Here is a 24007-nt window from a genome sequence, read left to right as displayed (position 1 = left end):
ACAGGTGAGACTTCAGTGATGTTTTGAATGTGGTGAGTGTGGAGGAGTCTCTAACGGTTTGGGGTAGTGAGTTCCATAGGGTGGGAGCAGCGATGGAGAAAGCCCTGTCCCCCAGGATCTGAGTTTGGTCCGGATGTGGGGCGATAGGAGATTGGCAGCGGCAGAGCGGAGGGTGCAGGTGGGAGTGTGCCTGTGGAGGAGGTCGGTCAGGTAGGATGGGGCCAGGTTATGGAGGGCTTTGTATGTTATGAGGAGGATTTTGTACTGGATTCTCTGGGGGATGGGGAGCCAGTGGAGTTTATAAAGGACGGGGGTGATATGGTCACGGATCGAGGTGTGTGTGAGTAGACGGGCAGCGGAGTTTGAATGTATTGAAGTTTATTGATGATTTTTGAGGGTGCGCCATAGAGGAGGCTGTTGCAGTAGTCCAGACGGGAGGTGATGAAGGCGTGGATGAGGGTTTCTGCAGCTGTGGAGGAGAGGGATGGACGGAGACGGGCAATGTTTTTGAGGTGGAAGAAGGCTGTCTTTGTGATGTGTTTGATGTGTTTGTCGAAGGAGAGGGTTTGATCAAGGATGATTCCAAGATTCCGGATGTGAGGTGAGGTGGATACTGGGAGACCATCAATGTTGAGGATGAAGTTTTGGGTGGATTTGGTGAGCGTTTTTGGACCAATGATGATGATTTCAGATTTGTTGCAATTGAGTTTGAGGAAGTTTGATTGAAGCCAAGATTTTATTTCAGTGATGCAGTTTGTCAGTGTAGAGTGTGTGGTGGGGGAGATTGACTTGGTGGAGATGAGGAGCTGGATATCATCGGCGAAGCAGTGGAAGTTGAGACCATGACGGCGGATTAATTGACCAAGGGGGAACAGGTAGAGGATGAAGAGGAGGGGGCCAAGGACTGAGCCTTGGGGGACACCTTGGGGGAGAGGAGCGGTGGGGGATTTACAGTTGCTAATGGAGATGAACTGGTGTCTGTCAGAGAGGTAAGATTTGAACCAGGATAGGGCTGTGCCGGTGATGTTAAGGGAGGTTTCAAGTCGGGTGAGGAGAATGGAGTGATTTATGGTGTCAAAGGCGGCGCTGAGGTCAAGTAGGATGAGGATGTTGAGGTTGCCAGCGTCGGAGGAGAGGAGAATGTCGTTTGTGATTTTGAGGAGCGCAGTTTCAGTACAGTGGTTTGAGCGGAATCCGGATTGGAAAGTTTCATACAGGTTATTGGTAGAGAGGTGGTATTTGAGTTGGGAAGCTACAGCACGTTCCAAAACGTTGGACAGAAAGGGTAGGTTGGAGATTGGTCTGAAGTTGTTTGGGGTGTCAGGGTTTAGACCAGGTTTTTTCAGAATGGGGGTGACAGCAGCGATTTTGAGGGATGGCGGGACGATGCCAGTGGACAGGGAGGAGTTTATTGTTGCAGTGATAAGTGGAGAGAGAGCAGGAAGGCAGGCCTTGACAAATCTGGAGGGGATGGGGTCCAGAGAGCAGGTTGCAGTTTTTATTCCTGTGAAGAGGTCAGAGAGGTCGGTGGTGGAGATTGGGGAGAACTGAGGCAGGGGCTGACAGGATAAGGGGGGGCAGGTGGTTTGAGGGGGAGCAGGTGCGTTGGTGGTTAAGGTGCTGTAGATGTTGTCTATTTTGCTTTGGAAGAATGAAAGGAAAGTGGTGCATTTGTCAACTGTGAATGATTGGGAGATGGTGTCCAGGGGGCTGAGGAGTTTGTTTATTGTAGAGAAGAGTGTTTTTGGGTTTCCGGAGCCAGAGTGAATTATTTGAGAGTAGTAGGTGGAGTGGGCACGGGAGAGGGCATCTTTATAGTGCTGTATGTGGTCTTTGTAGGCTTGGGAGTGAATTGTGAGACCTGTTTTGTTGCGGAGTCTTTCAAGTTGGCGGGCAAGAGTTTTCATCACGCGGAGTTCAGGGGTAAACCAGGGAGCAGAGTGGGTGAAGGAAACTGTGTTGGTTTTTATAGGTGCAAGCTGGTGGTAGTGGTGTTTAAGAGGGTTTTGGAGAGACACATGAATATGCAGGGAGCAGAGGTATATGGATCACATGGAGGTAGAGATTAGTTTAACTTGGTTTCATATTTGGCACAGACATTGTGGGCTGAAGGGCCGGTTCCTGTGTGTTCCTTTGTTAAATAGCTTAAAATGCCTTGATGTCCTATATGTGCTGCACAATGTGCTGAGGAATGGGCCCTGTGTTCATGTGCACATGGCTCAAGGTCAATGTTCTGAGATAACTAATGAACCAATTAGTGAGACAGTACAAGCCATAATCAACTAGTCTACAAGAGGCAATCCAGGTAGTGTCACACAAGGCTCCATCACTGTAGAAACAGGGAACTGCAGACGCTGGTTTACCATCTGGGTCATTGCTGGGGTCAGTCAGCATCGGGCAGAGTGGCTGCCTGACACCCACCCTGCTCCCTCCTCCTGCTCACACCATTCAGCACGCTTACCAGGGACTTCATTGGGTGCTTCTGGTCAAGAGTCGAGAGTAGAAACAAGGAGGAACTGCAGATGCTGGTTTACAAAAAGAGGACACGAAGTGCTGGAGTAACAACGGATCAGGCAGCATCACCGGAGAACATGGATAGGTGACGATTTGGATAGTAACCGGCTTCAGACACGAGTCTAAAGAAGGGTCCCAAGCCAAAACACCACCTATCCATGCTCTCCAGGGATGCTGCCTGACCCATAGAGTGACTCCACCACTCTGTGAAATGTCACGTATCCATGCTCTCCAGAGATGCTGCCTGACCCCACAGAGTTACTCCAGCACTCTGTGTCCTCAAGAGTCAGGAATGTTTCATAGCCTTAGAATTAAAGGGCACGCTTTTAGAAAGGAGCTGAGGAGGAACTTCTTTAGTCAGGGGGTAGTTAATCTGTGGACCTCATTGCCATAGAGGGCTGTGGAGACCAAGTTAGTGGATATTTTAAGGCAGAGATATACAAATTGTTGATTACAACAGGTGTCAAGAGTCATGAGGAGAAGGCAGGAAAATGGGATGGGGCAGAGATCAGCCATGATTGAATGGCGGAGTAGACTCGATGGGCTGAATAGCCTAATTTTACTCCTTTGGTTGGCCAACATTTCCAAAATGACAATCAATTTATACCTGCTTGCTTCTAATTGTTTTAATAATGATTATACCTTGGTGCAAATGTTGCAAGCATTCAGATTGTGCTTTTAATTTTCATTATAACTTTTTCCTGTAATGCCCCTTTTTATTGCATGGTGTTGCTTTTCCTGTATATCTTGCTAACTGTGTTGGTGAGAGATGATGGTGGGGCTTTGACGTTACACTGCTTGCAGCAGAGACCGGTGCATCTGCGGCTGTGTTTCCAGATGCACTGGCCCCCTCCCCATGACGGGCATCATCAAAGCCCACCGTCCCCTCTCACAGACGGATGCCAGCGCACAGCTAGCAAATAAATAGCAAGGCAAAGCCACGCCGTAAAAAGTGCCGAGGTGCAGGAAAAAGTTTAAATTAGTTTTTTGTTTATAAAGATGTGCTTGCTATTTTACCCAGTTGTTTCTTGCCTTTATGAATTCCCTTTGAAATGTGTCCCTACAAACCCATTTAAACCATCGTCAATAGCACAGGCGACCTCCCCCCCATCTCAACCCCCCTCCCCCCATCTCAACCCCCCTCCCCCCATCTCAACCCCCCTCCCCCCATCTCAACCCCCCTCCCCCCATCTCAACCCCCCTCCCCCCATCTCATCCCCCTCCCCCATCTCAACCCCCCTCCGAACTCCCCCCCATTTCAACCCCCCTGCCCCATCTCAACCCCCCTGCCCCAATCACAACCTCCCTCCCTCCCCCAATCACAACCCCCCCTTCCCAATCACAACCCCCCCTCCCCCAATCACAACCCCCCCTCCCTCAATCTTAACCCCCTCCCCCTAAGGCTAGTTTACGGCCCAGCTGAGGTGTATATTGTTCTGTTTGCACTGGTCCCACCTGCCCAAGAAATGTTAAAAGCAGACAGATAAATCTCCAATGCTCGAGCCCCACATTCATGTCACCATAGGACATGGGAGCAGAGGTAAGCCATTCGGCCCATCGAGTCTGCTCCACCATTCACCTCTTTCCTCCTGTAACTTTTGACACCCTTACTAATCAAGAACCTATCAATCTCCGCTTTACAAATACCCATTGATTTGGCCTCCACCGCTGTCTGTGGTAATGAATTCCACAGTCACCACTCCCATTCATCTCCTCTACCTTAGTTTTTCCATTCCTATTAAGACATGGTGCTGGGAATAATCCTCAACATACTGGATTTGAGGTTCTGCGTTAAGTATCCTAAACTCAATTAATTGATTGAAAGACACAGCACAGAAACAGGCCCTTCGGCCCACTAAGTACATACTGATCATCGATCACCCGTTCACACTGGTTCTATGTTATCTCACTTTCTCAACCAATCCCTAAAGGCAATTTACAGAGGCCAATTAACCTGCAAACAAGCATGTCTTTGGGATGTGGGAGGAAACCGGAGCACCCAAAGGAAAGCCACGCGGAACCAGGGAGTGGAGGGTATGCGAAAATGGGATAACATGGAACTAGTGTGAATGGGTGGTCAGCGTGCACTTAATGTGTCAAAGGACCTGTTTCCACTTTATCGCTAAAAACTAAATATTCAATAGAGAAAATGTGATAGAAAGTGAGATAGATTATTCATAGAGTCCTAACCCGCTGAGTTACTCCAGTACTTTATGTCCATCTTTCATAGAATACCTGTATGGCTGGCTGTTGGTCTCTCCAACAGTCACTCACACCTCTACTTGGTTTTGCTTTCCATGCTTGAAAGCGCTCACCACCAGACACGGGAACAGCTTCTTCCCCTCTGTTATCATGTTTTTGAACATTCCTGGGCTTCTGTCTGATTCACCTCTACCCCAATACGGACATTGGACTTTGGCTCTGGAACTAATGCACTACAATGCTGAGAACTATATTCTGCGCTCTGTATCTTCTCCATCACTCTACCTATTGTACTGGAGTTTGACTTGATTGTATTTATGTGTAGTATTATCTTATCTCTTTGGATAGCATGCTGCAGTACACGTGACAATAATAAACCAAAACCTTTAGATTTATTATTGTCGCGTGCACTGAAGTACAGTGAAAAACGCTTGCATTCTGTATGACTCCAACTCTAAATGTCACACAAATCAAGAGTTAGAGAAAACTACAAGTGTGATTAACTGATGCTCAACTTGTAAGAGTTGTAAATAATAAAAATAGCAGCATTTTTTTTCAGATCTGAATAACTGATACAGAAGGTTGAAAAGCATACCTCCAGAGAAGGAACACTTTCTTCCCAGCTGTTATCAGGCATCTGACTGACCTCTCACTAACTAGAGAGAGGTCCTGACCTCCCATCCACCTCATTGGACACCTTTGAATTATCTTCAAATTTGATTTCACTGGACTTTGGGGCGCAGCGGTAGAGTTGCTGCCTTACAGTGCCAGAGACCCAGGTTCAATCCTGACTTTGGGTGCTGTCTGTATGGAGTTTGTACATTCTTCCCGTGGGTTTTCTCCAGGTGCTGCGGTTTCCTCCCACGCTCCACAGACGTACAGGTTTGTAGGTTAATTGGCTTCATAAAATTGTTACCTTGTCCCTAGTGAGTAAGATAGTGTTAGTGTACGGGGATCGCTGGTCAGCGCTGACTCGGTGGGCCTGTTTCCATGCTGTATCTTGAAACTAAACCTATCTTGCATTAAACGTTGTACCCTTTACCCTGTATTTGTGCACTGTGGGTGGCTTGATCGTGAAGGAAGGAACTGCAGATGCTGGTTCAAACTGAAGATAGACACAGCTGGAGTAACTCAGCTGGATAAGCAGCATCATGTATACTCATGTATAGTCTTTTCGCTGACTGGATAGCACGCAACAAAAAAGCTTTTCACTGCACCTCGGTACACTTGACAATATTAATGAACTAATAATAAATTAAACATGCTGGGAAATCAAACCATTAATACTTACCAAAGAATGACTTTGTTGTTAACATCTTTGCGATACGGGAAAGGGGAGGAGACGGAACAGTCTGCGTGCATTTCGTTATGAAACCCATCGAGTACCGTGTGGGGTTTAGCTGGACTGAAGCCCCAGCAGGGGAGGGTCTGAATGTCCACGATCGGAGACCGAGCTCCCAGAGGATCCATGATCCTTCCAGCAAGGATGGGTCAGCTCGTAGTTCCCCCGCACAGTCGTTCTTTCCCCCCTGAGCCCGAGGCTCCGTTCTTGGACCGCGGCTGATGAGCTGATCACTCTAGTTGCCGGTGGGCGTCACAGAGAAGAGCGATCATGTATCCTTCACAAAGGAGCCGCACACCATGGAGAAGGCCTTGGGCGCGCTGCAAAACAGAAGCGGCAGCAGGAATAAGAGAGACTCACCACCAACATGCCTGACCACACCCCACTCATCCATGCACACACTGCAAAATAGTCTGTGGCTCCAGCATTGGCCTCGTCAGCCATCTCAAGACCCACAAGTAGACAAGAGTGGCAAAGAAGGCTTAATATACACATGCCTTCATCTAGTAGAGCATTGAGTCTAAGAGTCAGGAAGTCATGATGCTGTTTCATCGGACTTTTGTTTGGCTGCATTTGGCTGCAGTTCTGGTCACCCCACCATCGAAAGCATCTCTGTGGCAATTTTATTTGGAGTATTGCGTGTAATTCTGGTCACCAAGGATGTGGAGGGTTTGGAAAGGGTGCAGAGAGGAGGTTTACCAGAATGATGCCTGGATTAGATGGTATTAGCTACAGGGAGTGGTTGGACAGACTTGGGTTGTTTTTACTGTAACCTCCGGAGGGAGGTTGAGGGGACACCTGATAGAAGTAAATACAATGAGAGGCATAGATAGGGTAGACAGTCACGCCATTTTTCCTCGGGTAGAAATGTCAAAGACTAGAGGGCATAGCTTTAAGATGAGAGGGGCAAAGGAGATGTGGTTTTTTTTTTACCCAGAGGATGTTGGGTGCCTGGAATGTGCTGCCAGGGGTGGGTGGGGATGGAGGCAGATGCGATAGTGGTGTTGAAGAGACTTTTAGATGGGCACAGCAGGGATGTGGATATGTGCAGGCAGATAGGGCGGCACGGTAGCGCAGCGGTAGAGTTGCTGCTTTACAGCGAATGCAGCGCCGGAGACGCAGGTTCGATCCTGACTACGGGTGCTGCACTGTAAGGAGTTTGTACGTTCTCCCCGTGACCTGCGTGGGTTTTCTCCGAGATCTTCGGTTTCCTCCCACACTCCAAAGACATACAGGTATGTAGGTTAATTGGCTGGGTAAATGTAAAAATTGTCCCTAGTGGGTGTAGGATAGTGTTAGTGTACGGGGATCACTGGGCGGCACGGACTTGGAGGGCCGAAAAGGCCTGTTTCCGGCTGTAGATATATGATATGATATGATAGAGGTTTGCTTATCTTGGCATCGTGTTCGGTACAGACATTGTGGCCCGTTCCTGTACTTCTCCATGACTATGCCCCATGTGTGGGACACTGACATGAGTGAGTGAGTAAGCGAGTGAGTGTCCGTGATGAGCTACGGTCGGTAGGAGAGGGAATGGATGTCACCGGCTGGGGGGGGGGGGGTGATATGGATATGGGGGGGAGATACGGAGCCGGGGATGTGTCGCCCATGGCCGGGGCCGGGGCCGGACCCCCGCACCACTGGGGCCCAGCGCCCCCTCTCCTCTCTCCCCGCCGTTACCGGTCTGTCTGTCTCTCTCTCTCCCCCGTCTCTCCGCCATCCACCTCTGACCCTGGGCCGCCGCCCCCGATGCGTCACTTCCTACCGACGCCCAGGCCCGAGCAGTGGAGCGGGAGCGGGTCGATGGGGGAGGGGGATGAGAGTAGGGGATGAGAGTAGGGGAGGGGATGGGAGGGGATGAGAGTGGGGGAGGGGATGAGAGTGGGGGAGGGGAAGAGAGTGGGGGAGGGGAAGAGAGTGGGGGAGGGGAAGAGAGTGGGGGAGCGATGGGAGGGGATGAGAGTGGGGGAGGGGATGAGAGTGGGGGAGGGGATGAGAGTGGGGGAGGGATGGGAGGGGATGAGAGTGGGGGAGGGGATGAGAGTGGGGGAGGGATGGGAGGGGATGAGAGTGGGGGAGGGGGTGAGGGAGAGGGGGATGAGAGTGAGGGAGAGGGGGATGAGGGAGAGGGGGATGAGAGGGAGAGGGGGATGAGAGGGAGAGGGGGATGAGAGGGAGAGGGGGATGAGAGGGAGAGGGGGACGAGAGGGAGAGGGGGACGAGAGGGAGAGGGGGATGAGAGGGAGTGGGGGATGAGAGGGAGTGGGGGATGAGAGGGAGTGGGGGATGGGGGATGAGGAGGAGGGAGTGATGAGAGGGAGAGTCCGTGCCAACCAATGATCACGTACACTAGTTCTATCCTACACGCGAAGAACAATTTACCGAAGCCAATGAACCTACAATCCTGTACATCTTTGGAGTGTGGGAGAAAACTGGAGCACCTGGTGAAAACCCACGTGGTCACAGGGAGAACAGACTATCTTTGCTGGATTTTATCGTGCAGTAAACATTATTCCCTGTGTCATGTAACTGTACACTGGATGGCTCGATTGTAATCATGTATAGTCTTTCCGCTGACTGGTTAGCACCCAACAAAAGCTTTTCACTGTACCTCAGTACACGTGACAATAAACTAAACTGGAAACACCATCAGAGACCCACACCATCCAGGCCACATTCTCATTTCACCCCTACAATTGGGAAGAAGGTACGGGAGCCTGAAAACTAACGTCCAGGTTCAGGAGCAGCTTCTTCCCTTCTAGTCATCAAGCTATTAAACACTGCAACCTCAAATAAGCTCTGAACTACATAGTCTTGCATTGGTTTTGTCTTTTTGCACTTATTTGTTTTTTTTAAGTGTGCATATATATGTGTGTAAATTACGCATGTATTTGTACACACACACTGAACGTTTTGAACCTGAAGAAGGGTCTGAAAAAGGGTCACCTATTCCTTTTTTTCCAGAGGTGCTGTCTGACCCTCTGAGTTACTCCAGCTCTTTGTGTCTATCTTCGTTTTAAACCAGTACCTTCCTGCACACTTTTATTCTCGTTTATTATATTGTTTACAGTGCACTATCTTTACAAATGCTGTTGTGCTGCTGTAAGTAAGAATGTCATCGTTCTACCTGGGACATATGACAATAAAACACTTGACTTGTCCTTCCTTCCCTTCCAGGGTTGCTGTCTGGCCCACTGAGTGATGCACCACTTGGTCTCCTGTCATCACTCGCTCCGACATCGTGGCAGCGGGTCTGGCTGTCTGTCTGTCTCTGCCCACCTCGAGCCGCGAAGCCCTGCAGCACCCGTGGCAAGCAGAGAGGGAGAGAGAGGTGAGGAGGAGGGAGAGAGAGAGAGAGAGGTGAGGGTGAGAGAGGTGAGAGTTGAGTGTGAGGAGAGAAGAGAGGGATGTGGGGGGAGAGAGAGAGATTGTGGGGAGAGAGAGTGTGTGGGGAGAGGGGGGAAGAGTGGTGTGTGGGGGACAGCGAGAGAGGTGAGTGTGGGGAGAGAGAGTGGGTGAGTGTGGGGCGAGAGAGCAAGCGAGAGAGAGGGATGAGTGGGAAGGGAGAGAGGGGGCTAGAGGTGAATGGGGAGAGATAGAGGTGAGTGTGGGGGGAGAGAGGGTTGAGTGTGGGGAGAGAGAGAGAGGGGGGTGTAGGGAGAGGGGTGAGTGTGGGGAGAGGGGTGAGTGCGGGGGAGAGAGGGGTAAGTGTGGAGAGAGATGAGGAGAAGGAGAGAGTGTGGGGAGAGGTGTGGAGGGGGGAGAGAGATGAGGAAGTGGGAGAGAGTGGGTAAGAGAGAGAGTGAAAGTGAAGGGGGAGAGGGCAGGGAAGAATGGAGGGAGAGTGAGGTGGGCAAGGGAGGAAGGAGGTGATGAGAAACTATGGTGAAGGGGTTGGGGCGGAATGGAGATGTGGAGCAAGGAGAAAGACGAGGCAAAGGGTTAAATGAGAGAGTAGGGTTGAGTGGGGGCGAGGGAGGAGGTTTGAAGCAGTGTGTGGCGTGGAGGGAGGGAGGGAGGAGGTGGGGATGGGGTCGGTCGGATGCGATGCGGGTGGCTTGCGGAGGGGGTTGAGGGCAATAGTGTATGTCAGGCATGGCACATGAGAGGAAGAGATGGGGGGGGGGAGGGGCGGCGAGAATGGCTAAATGCATGGGGATGATCAGTTGAGGGACTGATGGTGGGCTGGGATGGAGAGGGTGCTGAGACGGGACGAGGTTGGAACAATTACCTGTTCCTGTCCTATGTTCTAAGCACCCTCTTGAGCTGGTGTGGGGTTTCACATCTTGAATTCGATCTTGTGTTTCTACTCAAGGGTTCATTGGCTCAATGGAATTTTATTGTGATTTACCAAATGAGAATTTAACAAAAAACATATTTTGAGTTTCTTCAACATTGTGAAACATAGAAACATAGAAAATAGGTGCAGGAGTAGGCCATTCGGCCCTTCGAGCCTGCACCGCCATTCAATATGATCATGGCTGATCATCCAACTCAGTATCCCGTACCTGCCTTCTCTCCATACCCCCTGATCCCTTTAGCCACAACGGCCACATCTAACTCCCTCTTAAATATAGCCAATGAACTGGCCTCAACTACCTTCTGTGGCAGAGAATTCCACAGATTCACCACTTTCTGTGTGAAAAAAAATATTTCTCATCTCGGTCCTAAAAGACTTCCCCCTTATCCTTAAACTGTAACCCCTTGTTCTGGACTTCCCCAACATCGGGAACAATCTTCCTGCATCTAGCCTGTCCAACCCCTTAAGAATTTTGTACGTTTCTATAAGATCCCCCCTCAATCTTCTAAATTCCAGCGAGTATAAGCCGAGTCTATCTAGTCTTTCTTCATATGAAAGTCCTGCCATCCCAGGAATCAATCTGGTGAACCTTCTCTGTACTCCCTCTATGGCAAGAATGTCTTTCCTCAGATTAGGAGACCAAAACTGTACGCAATACTCCAGGTGTGGTCTCACCAATGCCCTGTACAACTGCAGCAGAACCTCCCTGCTCCTATAAACTCAAATCCCCTCGCTATGAATGCCAACATACCATTCGCTTTCTTCACTGCCTGCTGCACCTGCATGCCTACTTTCAATGACTGGTGTACCACGACACCCAGGTCTCGTTGCATCTCCCCTTTTCCTAATCGGCCACCATTCAGATAATAGTCTGCTTTCCTGTTCTTGCCACCAAAGTGGATAACCTCACCTTTATCCACATTATACTGCATGTGCCATGCCTTTGCCCACTCACCTAACCTATCCAAGTCACGTTGCAGCCTCCGAGCATCCTCCTCACAGCTAACACTGCCCCCCAGCTTCGTGTCATCCGCAAACTTGGAGATGTTGCATTCAATTCCCTCGTCCAAATCATTAATATATATTGTAAATAGCTGGGGTCCCAGCACTGAGCCTTGCGGTACCCCACTAGTCACTGCCTGCCATTCTGAAGACCCGTTTATTCCTACTCTTTGCTTCCTGCCTGCCAGCCAGTTCTCTATCCACATCAAAACTGAACCCACAATACCGTGTGCTTTAAGTTTGCATACTAATCTCTTATGTGGGACCTTGTCGAAACCCTTCTGGAAGTCCAGATATAACACATCCACTGGTTCTCCCTTATCCACTCTACTAGTTACATCCTCGAAAAATTCTATAAGATTCGTCAGACATGATTTACCTTTCATAAATCCATGCTGACTTTGTCCAATGATTTCACCACTTTCCAAATGTGCTGCTATCCCATCTTTAATAACTGACTAGCATTTTCCCCATTACCGATGTTAGACTAACTGGTCTATAATTCCCCGTTTTCTCTCTCCCTCCCTTTTTGAAAAGTGGGGTTACATTAGCTACCCTCCAATCCTCAGGAACTACTCCAGAATCCAAAGAGTTTTGAAAAATTATCACTAATGCATCCACTATTTCTGGGGCTACCTCCTTAAGCACTCTGGGATGCAGCCTATCTGGCCCTGGGGATTTATCGGCCTTTAATCCATTCAATTTTCCCGACTAACCTGGATTTCACTGAACAGGTTCAGCATGGACATTGTGGGCCGAATGGCCTATTCCCGTGCTGTACTCTTCTATGTTCTGGCAGAGATGCCCTAAAATTACAATATTATCATCATATCATATCATATCATATATATACAGCCGGAAATAGGCCTTTTCGGCCCACCAAGTCCGTGCCGCCCAGCGATCCCCGTACATTAACACTATCCTACACCCACTAGGGACAATTTTTACATTTACCCAGCCAATTAACCTACATACCTGTACGTCTTTGGAGTGTGGGAGGAAACTGAAGTTCCCGGAGAAAACCCACGCAGGTCACGGGGAGAACGTACAAACTCCTTACAGTGCAGCACCCGTAGTCAGGATCGAACCTGAGTCTCCGGCGCTGCATTCGCTGTAAAGCAGCAACTCTATCGCTGCGCTACCGTGCCGCCCAAATTCTCCCAATGCCCTTTACGTTTCAGCTGCAACTCTTACAAAGCTGTCCTTTGGTTATTAGATAGTTTAGAGATGCAGTGCAGAAACAGATCCTTCAGCCCACCGAGTCCGCACCGACCAGTGATCCCCACACATTAACACTATCCTACACACATAAGGAACAATTTTACATTTACACCAAGCCAATTAACCTCGAAACTTGCACGTCTTTGGAGTGTGGGAGAAATCCAAAGATCTCAGAGAAAACCCACGTGGTCACAGGGAGAACGTTCAAACTCTGTGCAGACAGCACCCGTAGTCAGGATGGAACCTGGGTCTCTGGCGCTGTGATCCAGGTGTGTGAGTTTCAGGGATTCACTGCTTGTTTGTGTGTCCTCAGATCCCCACAGCAGTGGTGCAGCAAGCGTAGACCCCGGACATGGGCCTGACCAAGCAGTACCTGCGCTACAATGCCAGCGCTGTGTTCGGCGTGATCGGCAGCCACAAGGCCAACATAACCTTCGTACAACTGCGGGGAGAGAGAGGCCGCTATGTGGCTGTGGCAGCTTGTGAGCACGTGTTCATCTGGGATATCCGCAAAGGAGAGAAGGTCAGCAACACTGGCCCACTGCTGGTTTATTTGGTTTATTTTTTGTGTGTAAGTGATCAAATGCAGTGATAGACTTAACAACAGGATGCAGAGTGCTGGAGTCACTCAGTGGGTCAGGCAACATCTCTGGAGTTCATGGATAGGTGACCTTTCGGGTCGAGATCTTTCTTCAGAAACGTCACCCATTCCTTCTCTCCAGAGATGCTACCTGTCTCGCTGAGTTACTCCAGCATTTTGTGTCTATTTTTGGTTTAAATAGCATCTGCAGTTCCTTCCTACACGGACAGCTCAGGGAGGAAAGACGAGGCTTGGCAGGTAAAACCAGTCTCTCTCCATCCTCTTCAGGTTTTCTTCTAACCCCTTCCCCCCAAACAACCATTCTCAAGAAGGGTCCCAAAACAAAAGTCACCTGTGTGTAGGAAAGAACTGCAGATGCTGATTTAAGTGCTGGAGTAACTCGGCGGATCAGGCAGCATCTCTGGAGATAAGGAACGGGTGACGTTTCAGGTCCGAAGAAGGGTCTCGGCCCAAACAAACGTCACCAGTTCCTTCTCTCCAGAGATGCTGCTTGACCCGCTGAGTTACTCCAGCATTTTGTGTCCACAAAAGTCACCTATCCATGTTTTCTAGAGATGCTGGCCAGAGTTGCAGAGCCCTGTCTGCAGGGGGCAAGTTCGACTCGCCGATCGGCCATGGAAGTCACCATGAGGTTGAGCTCACCTCACCTGGCCGAGGACATTTTCGGGGTGGATTTCCAGGGGGGAATTTTGTCTGAATTCAAGGGCAGGCTCGACCACCAGTTGCCGGAAAATCGGCGGTGGACCAGCACACCAAATGCGGCCTAACCAAAGTCCCAAAAAGCTGCATCACAATTTGAAAGTGCCTTGTCGTTTACTGTTTTTGCCATCTGTTGTATCTGCAGATTTGGATTCTGAAGGGCATTAAACATGAAGTGACCTATCTGTGCTGTGCCCCCGATGGGCGGCACTTGGCGGTGGGATATGAAGATGGATCGATACGGATATTCAATATATTGACTGGAGAGAGTCACGTCACCTTTAATGGGCACAAAGCTGCAGTGACCACTCTCAGCTATGACAGCCTGGGTGCAAGGCTCGTCTCAGGATCAAAGGTAACGTAGATACAGCACGGCCCACCCAGTCCACGCCGACCATCGATCACCCGCTCACACTAGTTCTATGTTGTCCCACTTTCACACCCACTCCCGACACACTAAGGGCAATTTACAGAGGCCAATTAACCTACAAACCCGCATGTCTTTGGGATGTAGGAGGAAACCGAAGCTGTCAGAGGAAACCCATGTGATCACAGGTAGAACATACAAACTCCACACACAGACAATACCCAAGGTCAGGATCGAACCCTGTTTTTAAAATGTTTTTAGAGATACAGCACGGAAACAGGCCCTTTCGGCCCCCCAGGTCCGCGCCGACCAGCGATCCCCGCACATTAACACTATCCTATACCCACTAGGAACAATTTTTACATTTACCAAGCCAATTAACCTACACATCTGCATGTCATTGGAGTGTGGGAGGAAACCGAAGTTCTCGGAGAAAACCCACGCAGGTCACGGGGAGAACGTACAAACTCCACACAGACAGCATGCGTAGTCGGGATGGAACCAGGGTCTCCGGCGCTGCATTTGCTGTAAGGCAGCAACTCTAGCACTGTGAGCTGGCAAACATGATGTGCCGCCCACATTTCCACATTCTGACCTCATTTAATTTTGCTCTGAAGTAGCAGATACCTCCAGGGAATGTCTTATTGGATTCTTGTGAGCGGTAACTCTGTGAAACAACGAATTGTTTTCAAATACATAAGTTCTTTTTAACAGCTAAACATTTATTTTTGTTACTGCAAGCTAAAAATACTAAAGGCTGTATGTTACATTGTTTAATAGAATTAGGTGTGGATGGAAGTGTCAATTTCGACAGCTTGTCAATTTCAATTCTTTGTCAATTTCTGTGCCTTGTCATTTCAATGCCTCGTCAATTTCAGTGTCTCGTCAATTTTCATGCCTTGTCAATTTCAATCGCCTCCACAGTGTAACTAATAGCCTGTGTTCTTAAAGAGACAGTCCACTATCACCAAAATCCATTATAACGAACGAGGTACCTAATAACGAGGGTGTACGTACTTGACTTTTCTGGAACGCTATTTCAATTATATGTCTTAAAGACTGTTTAGTGATAATCATAAAAAGATACAAGTTGCTGTGGTAACTCAGCGGGTCGGGCAGCATCTCTGGAGAACATGGATAGGTGATGCTTTGGGTCGGGACCCTTCTTGAGATTAGTGGTAATAATATAGCTGAATAAGACTTGATTTAAATTGTGTTTGAAATACTGCACAGGACACAGAAATCATCGTCTGGGATGTGATCAATGAGAGCGGATTATATCGATTGAAAGGCCATAAAGATGCCATTACACATGCCACATTTCTGAAGGGCAGGAATTTTCTGGTCTCAAGGTAACAAAGGAATTTTTTAAATATAAGTTGCTAGTTTTCCTGCATTCCTTCCAATCCTCATCTGTTGTGTCGTGTTTTGTCCCCATATGGTGTGTCTTTTTCTGGCTGCACGTTCCTGGCACCCACCCACCCCCCCCCATCCTTTGTGTAAATAAAAAACCTTGCACTTCACCTTTAAACTTTCCCCCTCTCACCTTAAAGCTAAGCCCTCTAGACTTTGACATTTCCACCCTGGGAAGAAGGTTCTGACTGTCTAACCTATCTATGCCTCTCATCATTTTATATACTTCTATCAGGTTTCCCCTCAACCTCCGACATTACAGGGGAAACAATCCAAGTTTGATTCAATTAACGATTCTACAAGAGTGTCAAGTGTTTAATTGTCATATGTACCGAAACGGAACAGTGAGATTCTTACTTGCAGCAACACTACAGGTCTGAACAGCATGACAGGACGTCTGCTCTGTGAATTTTGCATTTGTAAATGATTGCTTCATGTCTGTATCCTGATTTTCCATCTGTTTTAATTTTTCAGCTCCAAGGACACTTTAGTGAAATGGTGGGATTTGGAGACACAGCATTGCTTCAAGACCATGGTTGGACATCGGGGTGAGGTTAGTTTCGCCACTTTGGTCGAGCATCTTAACCAGTAAATCTCCCTTTGTACAACACAGAGTGCTGGAGTAACTCAGCGGCTCAGGCAGCATCTCTGGAGTGTGTAGGAACATGAAGAAGGGTCCCGACCCGAAACACCACCTATCCCTTTTCTACAGAGATGCTGTCATCAGAGTCCCGCTAAGTTACTCCAATTTTTTGTGTTTATCTTGCCCCATTTACACGAGTTCCACCTGCCCATGTTTTGCCCAAATCCTTCTAATCCACGTACCTGTCCAAATGTCCACCGGAGATACTGTCTGACGTTTTGAGTTACACTAGCATTTTGTGGTTAGTTTAGCGTATGGAAACAGGCCCTTGAGCCTGTTTGAATTTCCATGCTGTATCTCTAAACATATCAGAGCCGAGGGACTCCCAGACACCCAGCACCAGCCCCACAGACAGCCTCTGCACGGTGCTTTAGTGACTGGTGGTGATGGAGACCACAATGCCATTGTTGCCACAGCGCAGGGCTCCTGGCACTGTGCTGAGTAACCCAAGCCAATGTCTCTTGTTTTATGTACAGTGATGTTCTTGCCTCTCGGTTGACAAGGAGGGTGCCCTGGTACTCTGTAGGAAGGAACTGCAGGTGGTGGTTTACACCGAAGAAAGACACAAAATGCTGGAATAACAGCGGGTCAGGTAGCATATCTGGAAAGAAAGAATAGGTGATATTTTGGGTCGAGCCAGGTGAGGCCAGGTGCCTAAATAGGTCATGTTTTGGATCAGGACTCTTTTTTTTCACACTCTGAAAAGAAACTGTTAAGTATATGTGGGAGGCACGGTGGCGCAGCGGTAGAGTTGCTGCCTTACAGCGAATGCAGCGCCAGAGACCCGGGTTCCATCCCGACTATGGGTGCTGTCTGTACGGTGTTTGTACATTCTCCCCGTGACCTGCATGGGTTTTCTCTGAGATCTTTGGTTTCTTCCCACACTCCAAAGACGTACAGGTTTGTAGGTTAATTGGCCTGGTAAATGTAAAAATGGTCTCTCGTGGGTATAGGATAGTGTTAATGTGCGGGGATCGATGGTTGGTACGAACCCGGTGGGCCGAAAGGGCCTGTTTCCGCACTGTATCTCTAAACGAGACTAAAGTATAGTTACTGTAGTTTTGTTTTTTGCTGCAGGTTTGGAACTTTGTGCTACTTTCAGACGAGAAGCGAATCATGACTGGCTCGTCTGACAGTGAGCTGAGAGTGTGGGATATCCAGTACCTGGATCAGGTAAAAGCTTCATAAACGTTCACGATGACGGTCACAAACCTCAGTGGTTAATTAGTGCGGTTATGTTTTTCCTCTGAATTGATAGTTTAATTTATTGTCACGTGTACCGATGCTACAGTGAAAAGCTACTTTGTTGCGTGTTATCCAACTATAATCAAGCCCTATAAGAAAATAACTGCAGATGCTGGTACAAATCGATTTATTCACAAAATGCTGGAGTAACTCAGCAGGTCAGGCAGCATCTCGGGAGAGAAGGAATGGGTGACATTTCTGAATGAAGAAGGGTGACAGACTGAAGAAGGGTCTCGACCCGAAACGTCACCCATTCCTTCTCTCCCGAGATGCTGCCTGACCTGCTGAGTTACTCCAGCATTTTGTGAATATAATCAAGCCGTCCACAGTGTACAGATACAGGATAAAGGGAATAACGTCTAGTGTAAAATAAAGTCCGATTAAAGAAAGTCTATACATCAATGCAATCCAGCCATCCACAATGCACAGATACAGGATAAAGGGTACCACATTTAGTGCTGAAGAAATTCCTCTTCACCTCCATTCTAATTTTAGTTGAGTTTAGAGATACGGCACTGAACCAGGCCCTTCGGCCCACCGAGTCCGTGCTGACCAGAGATCCCCACACACACCATCCTACACACAGTAGGGACAATTTACAATTTTACCGAAGCCAATTAACCTGTACGTCGGGAATGTGGGAGGAAACCGTAAATAATGAAAATCCACGCAGGTCACGGGGAGAACGTAAGCGTGCAGGTACAGCAGGCAGTGAAGAAAGCTAATGGCATGTTGGCCTTCATAACGAGAGGATTTAAGTATAGGAGCAGAGGTCCTTCTGCAGTTGTATAGGGCCTTGGTGAGACCGCACCTCAAAGGTTTCAAAGGTCTTTTATTGTCACGTGTACCAATTAAGGTACAATGATATGCAAATTACCATACAGCCATACAAAAAAAAAAGCAACAGGACACACAACTACATAAAAGTTTAGATAAGCATCCACCACAGCAGATTCCCCACATTCCTCACTGTGATGGACGGCAAAAAAGTCCAACCGCTTCCTCTTTATTTTCCCGCGGTCTGGGCAGTTGAACCATCGGCAGTAGGGGCGATCGAAGCTCTCGCAGCCGGCGGTCGAAGCTCTCGCGTCGGGGCAATCGAAGCCCTTGCAGCTGGCGGTCAAAGCTCCTGCGTCGGGGCGATTGAAACTCCCGCAGCTGGCGGTTGAAGCCCCCACGTCTGGGCGATCGAAGCTCCCGCGTCAGGACGATCGAAACTCCGGCGTCGGGGCGATCGAAACTCCCACGTCAGGACGATCGAAACTCCCGCGTCAGGGCGGTCGAAGCTGCTGCGGCTTGGAGTTCCCGAAGTCGGTCTCTGACCAGAGACCGCGAGCACCGTGATGTGAAAGTCCGCAAGCACCCATGGTTGGATCTCCGAGGCCGATCCCTGGCGATGGTAAGTCTGCAGGCGCCCGCAGTGGAGCTCTCAAAATCAGTCTCCAGCAAAGGTCGGCAACTCCTCGATGTTAGGCCGCAGTGCGGATGGAGGTACAATACAGAAATAAATCACATCTCCGTTGAGGTAAGTGATTGGAAAAAGTTTCCTACATAAAACAAGCTAAAGAACACAAAAAACATACATTTAACACATACAAACAAACAACGAAGAAGGAAGGGGCAGACAGACTGTTGGCAAGGCAACCATTACTGGCGCCACCCAGTGGCCCCCTGAAGTATTGTGTGCAGTTTTGGACTCCTAATTGGAAGAAGGACATTCTTGCTATTGAGGGAGTGCAGCGTAGGTTCACAAGGTTAATTCCTGGGATGGCGGGATTGACATATGATGAAAGAATGGAATGACTGGGCTTGTATTCACTGGAATTTAGAAGGATGAGAGGGGATCTTATAGAAACATATAAAATTATTAAGGGATTGGACACGTTAGATGCAGGAAACATGTTCACAATATTGGGGGAGTCCAGAACCAGGGGCCACAGTTTAACAATAAGGGGTAGGCCATTTAGAACTGAGATGAGAAAAAACTTAGAGAGTTGTGAATTTGTGGAATTCTCTGCCTCAGAAGGCAGTGGAGGCCGATTCACTGGATGCATTAAAAAGAGAGTTAGAGCGCTTAGGGCTAGCGGAATCAAGGGATATGCGGAGAAGGCAGGAACAGGGTACTGATTGAGAATGATCAGTCATGATCACATTGAATGGCGGTACTTGTTCGAATGGCCTACTCCTGCCCCTGTATTCTATGTATCTATGTAGAACGTACAAACTCCATACAGACAGCACCCTTAGTCAGGATCGAACCCGGGTCTGTGGCACTGTGAGGCAGCAACGCTACCGGTGTGCCACCATGCCACCCAGGTTCTAATGGTGCGTCCTTTTATTCTGAGGCTGTGCCTTCTGGTCCTAGATTCTCCCAACCCTGGAAACATCCTCTTCGCGTCCACTTTACCTTTGATTTCTGTATAACTCAAAATCGATTGCACTTGGTTTGGGAACAGTTCCATCCAAGACCGCAAGAGATTGCAGAGAGTTTTGGACGCGGCCCAGACCATCACGCAAACCAACCTCCCAAACATTGACTTCATCTACACTTCGCTGCCGCGGCAAGGCCAGCAGCAAAATCAAGGAGCAGTTTCACTCTGGCCACACCTTCTTCCTCCCTCTCCCATCAGGCAAGAAGTACAGAAGTGTGAAAATGCTCAAGGACAGTTTCTTCCCAGCTGTTATCAGGCAACAGGACCATCCAACCAACAACTGGAGAGCAGTCCTGAGCTACTATCTACCTCATTGAAGGCCCTCGGACTATCTTTTACTGGACTTGACCTTGCACTAAACGTTATTACCTTTGTCATGTATCTGTACACGGCGGACGGCTCAGTTGTAATCATGTATATGTATATATATATATATATATATATATATAGTCTTTCCGCTAACATGCAACCAAAAGCTTTTCACTGTACCTCGGTACATGTGACAATAAACTAGACTAGATGGATATTCTCTTCCTGGCTTGGTGCTCCTGGTTTTCAAAAAAATTAAATGCACCATGTTTCTCCTTTGAGACTCATATCAATGTTGAAATTATTCATCCAACAGATCTACATTCAATGAAAGACGGCAGACTTCATTTATTTCACGCATGTCTGATGTTGTGGATTACTTTTCAGGTAAAAGAACCTGGAGAGCCAGATGTGAAAATGACCAAGCGTTCTTCAGAATACACGGAATTCATGGAGGAGTTGAATGAAGAACCTGAAGAGGTGAGACATTTGCAACTATGGACATCTGTTGTATTAATTACTTCCGAGATCATTATCAACAGAACTGTATTTTCTTAAAATACAGGGAGCAATGAAATTTGTATGTTGGAATGAAATGAATAAGTTTGCTTGACTCCTGCTGTATTTGTAAGTGTTTAGGGAGTTAAGAGCAAGATCTAAACTCAAACCAAAAGTGCTGGTGGATCTCAGGCAACATCCGAGTAGGGACAAGATGGACGCAGGATGCCGGAGTAACTCGGCGGGTCAGGCAGCTTCTCTGGAGAAGAGGAATAGGTGACTTTTCGGGTCGAGACCCTTATCCAGACTGAGTCAGGGAGGAGGGAAACTAGTGGTATGAAAAGGTGCAGAACAAATCAGAGCCGACACCAATGGCCAAGGAAAGGTGGAGCCCACAATGGTTAATTGTTGGCTGTGGAAGAGGTGATAACGAAGGGATATATGGATGCGAACAGTGGAACTGGCAGGACGACTAGGGAGGGGGAGGGACAGAGAGAGGCGATGCAGGGGTTACGAAATTAGAGAAATCAATATTCATACCACTGGGTTGTAAGCTGTCCAAGCAAAATGTGAGGTGCTGTTCCTCCAATTTGTGTTTGGCCTCACTCTGACAGTGAAGGAGGCTCAGGCCAGGTGGTCAGTGTGGAAATGAACAGACAAACAACTTTTCAAGTCGAGATCCTTTTTTCGGACTGATTAATCTGAAGAAGGGATCTGACTGGAATCGTGGTCTGACCATTCCCTTCTCTTCCCTGCACACCAGGGGCAATTTACAGGGGCCAGTTAACCTGATAACCAGCACGTTTCAGGTTGGGATCCTTCTTCAGACTGTCCCGAACTAAAACATCGCCAGTCCGTTCCCTCCACAGATGCTGCCTGACCCGCTGAGTTCCTCCAGCACTTTGTGCTTTGTTCAAGATTCTGGCATCTGCAGTCTTTTGCATTGCCTTCACGAAGCTATTATTCTGCAGCAGGAAGAACACAGTCACTGGACAAACTAAACCATCAGTTGGCAGGCAAATCCATAAAAAACAGGATCTTCACTGCTAATCATAACACAAACAATTGGTTTGTCGGGCTGGGCGCGCGTTGGCAGCTGGAAGCGTACGCAGTATAAATCAACGAGAGTTGTGGCATCCGGGTTATGTGGCATCCCAGCACCACAGCGCAGCGGGTATAGCCACCGCCTCATCTCCAGAGGCCTCAGTTCCATCCCGACCTCGTAGTTGTCTGTGTAAAGTTTTGTCGTTCTCCCTGTGACTCCATAGGTTTCCTCCCACATCCCAAAGATGTGCGGGTTTGTGGGTTAATCGACCTCTGTACATTGATCCTCGTGTGTTGGGACTGGATGAGAAAGTGGGATAACATAGAACTAGTGTGGGCGGGTTATCGATTAATTGAAACTTTTTTTGTCTCGTGCGCTTGGTACAGTGAGATTGTTTGCTTGCATACAGTACAAGTATGCAAGGGTCGCCACCTGAAGGGCACAGACGAAGTTACAAGAGTATTCAATATAGTCCCTCTTCCTTCTCCCCCACCTCCCCTCACAGTTCCTATTTGTTCTTGGCGGCCCCCCTACGCCAGGCCTCTCCTTGTGCTCGGCAGCACGTCCTCCACCAACTGCTGGCACTCACACGGGACACGGCTCACCGACAGCTCTCTGCTCTCACCAACAGCTCTCAGCTCTCACCGACACCTCTCCACTCTCACCAACGGCTCTGTATTGTCACCGACACCTCTCCACTCACCGACAGCCCTCTCCCTCTCCGAAGCTCTCTGCTTTCACCAACTGCCCTCTCTCTCTCCGACGGCCCTCTCTCTCTCTTCGATGGCCCTCTCTCTCTCTCTCTCACCAACGGCCCTCTCTCTCACCGACGGCCTCTCACTCTCACTGACGGCCCTCACTCTCTCTCTCCGACGGCCCTCTTCCTCTCTCCCGACGGCCCTCTCACTCTCCGACGACCCTCTCATTATGCCTACGGGGTAATCAATGGTTGGCATGAACTCGGTGGGCCGACCGGTCTGTCTCAAGTATACAAACTAAACTGCTTTCAGACGGTAGAAACGCGGGAAGGGAAAATTGCAAATAAAGTCTAAATAAGTTGAGGGTGAGTTTAGTTGGAAGGGAAGTGGCTGGTAGAGGGCTAGATCTTGTGCAACTTTGCATGGATGGATTTTGATGTTGGGTGATTTGGTGAGATACCATTGTGGATCTTGTGAAGCCTTCAACAATTGTAATTGTTTTCTTTTATCTTTACAGCATTTACTGACTTGTGAGAAGGTTGGATCCATCTTTAGGGAGGGCAGGGATCGAGTCGTTTCCTTAGCGTCTGATCTCAGTCAAAGAATCGTTGTCTGTCATGTAAGTATCAATGTTCAGTGTGAAGAAGGGTCTCGACCCAAAATGTCACCCATTCCTTTTCTCCAGAGATGCTGCCTGACCCACTGAGTTACTCCAGCACTTTGTGACTCTCATTCACAATGTTCATCGCTGGGTTGATTGACTAACCAACAAATGGACCTGAATTCTGTAACATTCAGTAATTTGTCATTAATATTCTGATTAAAAGTAGCTGCTCTGTTTGTTAAAGAAGTTTGATAGACCCCACTAAGACGTGCGGGTTTGTAGGTTAATTGGCCCTCTGTAAATTGGCCATGGTGTGTCGGGAACGGATGAGAAAGTGGGATAACAAAGAACTGGTGTGATTGTTGGCATTACCCAAAGGAGTTTTATGCTGTATCTCTAAATTAAGCTGTTTAATCGTGGAATGCCAAGTGTTTTAATATATTTTAGACAGATGGGTATTTGATAAAGTTAAACAAAGTACCGTTAAATTTGTATTTGAGGTTTAATGTTATGCCAGATAGTTTACAGCTCTAACCTGTTAATATTCCACCTTGGTGAAGAATCAAACTGGCAGATATATCCTTCATACTCTTCAAAGATCTTTTGAAATATGGTATTTATTCACAAAATGCTGGTGTAACTCAGCGGGTCAGGCAGCATCTCAGGAGAGAAGGAATGGGTGACGTTTCGGGTCGAGATCCGATTATGGTGTTCCTCATTTTGCACATCGACTAGGACTGAGTAGGCTGGGACTATTCCCTGGAGCACAAAAGGATGAGGGGTGATCTTATAAAGGTGTACAAAATCATGAGGGGAAAGATCGGGTAGAAGCACAGTTTATTTTGCCCAGAGTAGGGGAATCGAGAACCAGA

The 24007-nt window shown here is 48.3% G+C and overlaps 2 protein-coding genes across 7 annotated transcripts in view; one reads left to right on the top strand and one right to left on the bottom strand.

The window, feature by feature from the left end:
- Positions 1-7801, bottom strand: part of gdap2 (ganglioside induced differentiation associated protein 2) — a 48614-nt gene extending 40813 nt beyond the window's left edge. For 2 of the 3 annotated variants that reach the window (XM_078409105.1, XM_078409107.1), the window contains exons 1-2: positions 7739-7801; positions 6008-6378 (exon numbers count right to left, since the gene is read on the bottom strand). In XM_078409105.1, coding sequence (XP_078265231.1) covers positions 6008-6186 — 179 coding nt within the window. In that variant the 5' untranslated portion in view covers positions 6187-6378; positions 7739-7801. The other variant, XM_078409106.1, reaches the window with a different exon arrangement.
- Positions 7078-24007, top strand: part of wdr3 (WD repeat domain 3) — a 66777-nt gene continuing 49847 nt past the window's right edge. The window contains exons 1-9 of one of the 4 annotated variants that reach the window (XM_078409100.1): positions 7078-7293; positions 9236-9389; positions 12895-13104; positions 14027-14236; positions 15482-15600; positions 16136-16214; positions 17382-17477; positions 20678-20770; positions 23049-23150. In XM_078409100.1, coding sequence (XP_078265226.1) covers positions 12934-13104; positions 14027-14236; positions 15482-15600; positions 16136-16214; positions 17382-17477; positions 20678-20770; positions 23049-23150 — 870 coding nt within the window. In that variant the 5' untranslated portion in view covers positions 7078-7293; positions 9236-9389; positions 12895-12933. Of the gene's footprint in view, positions 7294-8386; positions 9390-12894; positions 13105-14026; positions 14237-15481; positions 15601-16135; positions 16215-17381; positions 17478-20677; positions 20771-23048; positions 23151-24007 lie in introns of those variants that run through there. The other 3 variants (XM_078409101.1, XM_078409102.1, XM_078409099.1) reach the window with 3 other exon arrangements.

This window comes from Rhinoraja longicauda, chromosome 12, assembly GCF_053455715.1.
Source record: "Rhinoraja longicauda isolate Sanriku21f chromosome 12, sRhiLon1.1, whole genome shotgun sequence".
NCBI lineage: Eukaryota > Metazoa > Chordata > Chondrichthyes > Rajiformes > Arhynchobatidae > Rhinoraja > Rhinoraja longicauda.
The sequence above is the reverse complement of the archived record's forward strand: the minus strand, read 5'-3'. Positions and strand labels throughout refer to the sequence as shown.